The 7,618-nt window shown below is 34.1% G+C and overlaps 1 protein-coding gene across 1 annotated transcript; it reads left to right on the plus strand.

Moving 5' to 3' along the window:
• The first annotated feature begins 1,021 nt into the window (after positions 1-1,021).
• Positions 1,022-2,904, plus strand: LOC127861577 (D-galactoside-specific lectin-like). Its single transcript, XM_052400181.1, has 2 exons — positions 1,022-1,140; positions 2,309-2,904. Exons 1-2 carry the CDS (start codon positions 1,086-1,088, stop codon positions 2,593-2,595), a joined length of 342 nt encoding a protein of 113 aa, XP_052256141.1. The 5' UTR covers positions 1,022-1,085; the 3' UTR covers positions 2,596-2,904.
• Positions 2,905-7,618: the final 4,714 nt, after the last annotated feature.

A 7,618-nucleotide genomic window follows, 5' to 3' on the forward strand; every position in this document is an offset into this window, starting at 1 on the left:
TTGTGTTGGGATTGAGTTGGGCCAATTGACACAAGAAAATCGGCTTCAGTCAAATGCAAACCAATTTCGAATAGCTTTCGTCAACATGCAGGAAACTGCGTGTATTTAGAAAGCTTATATAACGCAATTGTTAATGTGCATTACTTCTCTAATATCAATCTAGTTTATACACATCTAGGGAACAAATGTTATCTTAAAAAAAAACTAGACGAAATCAAATGCAAGGAAATTATGTCTTTTTTGATAATAGTAATATATAACAACCAAAACAGGAAGGTAAACAACCTACTTAGTTATCTTCCTACGATAACGATCGAAACACGCAATTTGAATAATATCAATTAGTTCATATAAGTTTGACAATCTTTGTATAGGACCACAATCTCAAGTCATGTAATGTCATTTCTATCATCAACTTTGCCTCCGACCAGCTTCCTCCATGCGTGTCGCTTGTTTCTGCTCCACGGTCACATCATGTCGCTTCATAACCGTATCATGCCATTTTTATACCTAGTAAATTACAATTTTATATAGGGAATTTTATTAAATAAAGGCAGTTTTTTTACAGTGAAACAAGATGCATTAATTATCGAAAAAATATTTTGAATTCAATACACCTTGTGTTTAATATGTTTTAATATAACAGTCTCCGACCAAGTCTGTCGGCCCTCAGGCACTGCCAGCAAAATTCCACAAGGTCAAGAAAAACGTCAAGAACACTTGCTCTAATGGCAGGTAAACAATAAAAGCAAAATACATAATATAATAGGGTATATAATTCGTGTATTTGTTCTGTATCAATACTTTTTACTTGTATACTTTAAATCATAAATATAGATAATACGTTAGATCAATGATTTTACAAACAATGTCTCTGTTGTGACCCTTAAAATCAGTTTTCGTTATTAAAGCTGCTGGTGGAGTTCCCAAAACAGTTGTTTTCAACACGAAAGACTTTCATATATGGTAACGGCGGCTGTTTTACATCCGCCTAGTGCAACTATAACACCGGGGACCAGGCGTTCGAAATGCATAACATCTGATCGTCGCAACTGTTAACTTGTTGAGATATTGCAGGAGTAAAAATGACATCTTGTCTCTCCATTCTCCTCATCGTTGCTGCTTGTTTCGCACATGCAGGTATGTTTGTAAAGGTGTATTTAGAGTTGTGTATTTATTTACCATGGTATATTATGAGTTTTGTAGATAACTTTATTGGTATTTATGTACAAAATGTGTTTTTGGTTCATTATAATCATAGTCAAGACCCAGTCAATAAAAATTGTAAACAATGAAACGTTTGGGAAATCGATTTTGATGGAAATTGTTGCAACGAAACAAAAACGTATTGAATCTGTTTCAGTTATAAGGAATTAGAAACTTAATTATATTTCTCTAAAAGCAAACTCAAACGGAGATTCTAAGGTAAATCCTAATGTACATTGTGTTTTAAGACACTCCTTACCATCAATTTCAAACTTAAGCAATATTGTATGCATTTTCTTATTATGCTTTTTTTCCACACAAATAACTTGAATAAGCAATATATTCAAATACAAGTTCAGACGCACTGAAACCAGACCACCAAACCAAATTACAGTTTTATACAATTAAAAATATTTTTAGTGTGAACAGTCGAAAATCGTTAATGTTTAAAACACTTGAACATGGTTAAAACATTGCAAGTACTGTGTGTAGATTCGTTGATACGTTATGGTTCGGCAATACAAACGGACAAACATATAGGCCGTTATGAATTTCACTCTTTCAATTCAATGTGTTTTGTTTGCATTGAGAATACGTATGATGCATTTATGATCATGTCTGAACAGTTTTAAAGCATCAATTTATTTTATTCGGTCTTTGGATTGTTCATGTGGGTATGCACTCATTACTTTGAATAAACGTGTGTATAGATTCAGTACAATATACTAACAGGTGTACTTTAACCAGTATCGTTCTTTAGTTACTTTTGTTATGTATATTAAATTATTTTATGAATTATAATATTATTGCAGCTTATGATGTATTCATTACAAAGTTCAATGTCAGACGTATGTTGAAGTTATACATAATAATAAAAGCGATATGTCTCAAATAGTTTTGTTTGACATTTATACGGATTCTCATCAATACTTTTCATAGTGTTTTAACATGAAACTTTGTTAAGTATAAACAATATCTCAAGCTATAAATTCGCCATAGTAAGTCCATATAAATACTTAATTATGCAATTGACATGCAGTTCGATTTGATAAAGACCAATTTGATAAAGTATGTGTATCTGAACCGTGTATTTTATTTTAAGCCTTTGGTTCCGTCATCGTGTGTGAGTATTCATCTGTGTACCTGTCCTGTCCGCAGAGGCAAGTGTTGTATGTGCACTCTGGCGTATATGGGCGCACTCAGGGCGCTGTCATCTGCCCTCACCCTCTAATTCATATGACGAGCTGTGTTTCAACAACCTCCACTGCCAAAGTACAGAGTCTGTGTAACGGACAGAACTTGTGTCGACTCACTGCAAGCAACGAAATACTTGGAGACCCTTGTCCAGGCACATATAAATACCTGGAGGTTACATACGCCTGCTTCTAATATCCTTTGTTGTTACCTTTCTGTAAGCTGCACTATTTCCATGTAATGTGTCGAATTTTATTTATACTTATTCCTCCAAAATAAGCTATAGATTCTCTTTTGATCTGAGCACTTTCATTATTAGATGGTTTCGTAACTGCTTTATTAATATGTTGTATTTATCAGTTGTTGATTGTGAAGAACTGAAACTCTACTGTAAATAAATGAATATATATGTGTGTTGTACTCATGCGGATTGACTCACCAGATTGGAAACATGTGCAATATTGCAGTAATGTATCAAATAATAATACATACAGAAATAATAAAGCGTACAAAATATTGGGTTTTAACATTTGATCGCCCCGAAAATACATTTTAATTTGCAAATATTGTATAAAATATATATTTAACGTTTAAAATGAGTTTTACCTGACAATAAAAAGACAATAGAGAGTTTTATTCGCTTGCAAAAAATATACTGCTGTACAAAACAACATTTCTTAAAGTTATAAACACAACACATGTACAGTTTTGGAAAGTCCCCATCAGTATAAGCTTATTTGTTCACACAGATGTTACACTTACACACCTTTTTTGGTTCTGCAACAAATACGCTTATATGTGTCGGTATCGGCGTAAACTTGCTCGTTATAATAGCGAGTATTATGATCTTTTTTTTAAACAGATTAAATGCTGGTAAATATAAACTAAAATATATACTCAGCACAAGTAGTACTAGAAAATGAATGAAAGTACTGTGTTTCAGTTGTTCGCTTGCGAACAGCGAACGTTACTAGTAAGTGTTGCCTAAGCATGAAATTACTTCAATTAATAAAGTAGTGCTGTTACTATTGGAACAACAGTCATTCACAATTGACAAACACTATGAACACATATTCAATGGTTGTATTTTGAAAGGATCATAAATAGCAAAACAGTTAATAAACAATTATATTTTTTACTTCTCACGGAAGAGTATAGGTCAGGTATATTCAAACTTCTGTGAGCGTTAATGCCAACTACAGAACTGCCGAGTCCCTGCTTCATCAAAATATGATATATAACACTACACTCATTAAACAGCCAATATAAACAGTGTACTGAAACCCACTTTCTTACTATAATTCAAATAGTTTATGAAACCCATGGTTGCACGAGATCATCAATTGCCTTCTCAAAATAGCTATATATACCTCCGTTAGACAATATGGGAATTCACTGAAACAATAACCTCCCAACATCACTCCAGAGCCAGAGATATCCGGATACTGGGTTTAGGTTTTGCATCATTTTAGCTCGAGTAAGAATTGACCCGAATGTTATTAATGCTTTAAGTCCCCAAGAATTATTATTTATTTTAAATATAAATGCAGTAATCAAATACAAAGTATGGTTATAGTATATGTTTTTATGGATTGCCGGGTAACCACTTAGTAGATTGATCATATGCAAATTAGTTTGTGCTGCGCTGTTCATGAATGTAATATTCAATTGGCGTTAAAACAGTGTATACTTGACGGAGTTATCTTTGTCTCAGAAACACATTTAACTCTACACAAACAGAAGATATGTGAAAATGGCATTTGCAACCAGCATAAAACCTGAACAGCCTGCGAGTAACTCGCAGTATGTTCAGGTCTTATGCTTTTTGCTGCTTATCAGTATCCATGGTTTGGAAATGAAGCCTTAAAGCCTGAATCTCATAAGAGAGGTATGTATATTAAAATGATTTTATGGGCATTTTCACTGTTAAATTGAGCAGAAAAGAATTAATAGGTCAAAAGAACTAGTTAAAATGTGGTAACTGACCAATTATCTACAACTCATCTTGCTACCAGCTGTTCGATATCTTACGTGACTCACCCAGTCCTCTAAGCCGAAATGATCCGTAAAACAAAATTGTGTCTGTGGGTCGCATGAACGAATCTGCACTAAAACTAAATTTAGGTTCACATCGTACATGCATGATCAGTCGTCAAACGAAAGTACGGTTGATATTCAAACGCATTTTTTTTTCTTTCCGGGATATTGTTTTAGTATGTTGATTCTGCATTAACAAATATAAGTGTATATTGTAATGTACCGCTACCATTTAGTTGTACCCAGCCTATAATTTAGCCGCTCTTGTCAGGATGGCTTCAAAACAACTGCGGTTCATGTTTTCAATATCTTTTATTTGCAGATACTAAAAGTTACTAATATTATCGCATTATAAAGTCGACATGTTTCAAAAGGCACTTCAATGTAGAATTTAAACACAGATCTTATAACAAGTATTTTCGTACAGCGCAGATAAATTCTTGAGCTCTCTGGAGTTCATAAGACATAGGATGAATCATTTTTAATGTACTAAATACTGTAACCAAAGATGTAAAGTTAGTTTTAACTTGTAAAACAGCTTACCATTCTCAGAATGGAGAAGATCTGATAATAAGATCTAAATAATTAATAAAGATCTGATTTTTATGCCGTAATGAACGGAAGTTTTTGTGATCATAAAAGATACCAAATGTTGTTTATCCGCGCTATTTATACCTGCCGCTCAGCAACTTAGGATTTAGGATTCTGAGTGATTCTGCGCACTAACCAAACAAAATGACTTAGGAATTTCCTCAGCCAATCAAAATGACTTCGGATTACAACAACCAATCAAATGCATTTAGGAATCCTAAATCGTAAACAAAAAAAGTAACAAAACATTTTATGAGCATATATAGATGAGCAAAAGATTCTACATCTAACAAATAAATAAAAATACTTCTCTCTGGCCTAAACAAAAATGCAGTTATGACAGAGAAGAAATATTACGATACAATATATCCGAAATATTGAAACTGCTGAAAAGTGCTTTTCAGGCATGGCGAATTTTACACAATAAACAACACGATTGAACATTTAACGACAATGAAATAGTATCTTAAAGTAACTTGTAGTTGTATTATTATAATTATACAATGTTAAGTCACTTGGAAATGGATATAATCAAAAGAATCATTGCAAGATGACGGTTGGACTAGCTTCATTGAAGTTTGGACATTGACAATAAGTTTTAGCAAAATTTTGGTTAATGATCTTTTAAATACACATGTCAAATCATCATCTCAGCTTATATATGCTGTCCTTAAACTATATGTATAAACCTGATGAAGGAGTGATAGATGAGTGATTAAAATAATTAAAAAATGACAATTGTTTACTTTTGAACTACACAACGCTGAACATGGTAGAAGATACTGCAAGGCATTACAATATGAAGTGAAAACACAAAACATAAACAACGGTTGCGATAGACACCTATACTCTGTTAGATGCCCATAATTTCACTTTAAATTCACCTTTCTAAGACTAAGGGACTACACATGTGCAAATACGTATCTAAGTGTGAAAGGGTTAATGTCCGAAATATGTATTCCATTTTCAAATATAAACACTACAGTTTTTCTAAGTAACCTTATGGTTTCATTAGATTTATTTCATTATCAGTATAGAATATCAAACATTCGTTAGGAGTACGTAGGCGGACTATTAACCACGTGCAAATTATGAGCTTGTTATGAAAAACCAAATAAGAATAAGGTTTAAATATTTAATATGAGTGTCATTGGAACATGGAGCTTTCATACTCGGGCGATTTTGAGATACTATCACTGTTTCTGCAAATGAGAGCCTCTAATAACACGTTAACAAATCCAATTAAATCCCTAAACAATCATTAACATAGATGAAAAAACCAACATTTCACGAGCTTACATATTCGAAAATGTAGTCATTTGTGGTTGCATAACGTAAAAAACAGTAATTAAATAGCAAACATACGATGTGTAATTTATAATGAAAGTGATGGGCTGCTTGATTTGCTTAGTTTGGGCTGGGGTCTCAGCTCATAGTTAAAGGGTTTTATACTACTATTGCTATTTCTTATCTTTTCAGTGTCGCAACAAGGACAGGTCCCACCGCCCACCACGAGCCCGTCAATCCAGGGGAACTGATCATGAGAATGCACTGTTCGACTCCTTGTGTACATTATTTGACAATGCATACTGTTTAGACACATTATTTGACAATTCATACTGTTTAGACACAAGCCTCGGTAGTGAAGTGTGCACAGTTAGCAAGCGTAATTATAGTGTACCTCTCGAGCATCATGTGTATGACATTCTATCAGATACTTGTGTCCGCCTAAGTTCCAAGCCACAGCCATTTATAAATGTAAATGTTCACACTGTATTGGAAGACTATACTGAACTTGATCTCGACGACATGTATGCACGCTCCACCCCAGCCTCCGTCCCTTCCACGGCTGATACTGGCTGTCAGAGCTGTTTGCCGATTTCCGGTTCCGGTGGCGGACATATTGGTTGTCTTGTTTCTTATCGTGCGTGTTTTTTGCTATTTTTCCTAATGTTCTAACGTTCTAACAAGTAGTGTTGGGTGTGATGTATATCAGTGAGAAACATAGGAATGCTCTTGTGGACTAGGTCAAGAAAAAAATAGACATAAAGCCGTAAATCTGCCATGGAACTGTGAGTTAATATGCATTTGAAAACCTCTTATTTTTAGAAAACAAATAGAGCTATTTTAGCAGCAATCGATGTGCATAGTGTTTACCGCGTATATTACTCTGGCGGTATTTACTGTTTACTGTTATGTTCTGCTATTATCGTCACGCTCCTCGACTGTGAAATCTATACTGAACAAATAAGTGTCTGATTAGTGTCTCAACATGAACTTTGAAGCATCTACACCTAATACAGCTAATACAGCTAATATAGGTGCTAAAACCAAAAGGACAATATTCGTCTTGTCAACACCTGAACAGGGTGGTGATCTCAAGAAAAATAGGTTGGCAAGTGGTTCTAGCGCTGACTTAAATTATACCTTTGAAAGTATGGATGATGCAGAGAAGGTGGATTTCAAACTTGATGACAAAGCCATACAGGCGATAGTTAAGGCTGTGGAAGATTCTATTGAATCGTCACTTTCCATGAAAATGAAAAGTATGTTGAGTCGATCGTTTCTGGGGTTGTTGACGGACTATCTA

The sequence above is a fragment of the Dreissena polymorpha genome, chromosome 16 (assembly GCF_020536995.1).
Source record: "Dreissena polymorpha isolate Duluth1 chromosome 16, UMN_Dpol_1.0, whole genome shotgun sequence".
Classification (NCBI taxonomy): Eukaryota; Metazoa; Mollusca; class Bivalvia; order Myida; family Dreissenidae; genus Dreissena; species Dreissena polymorpha.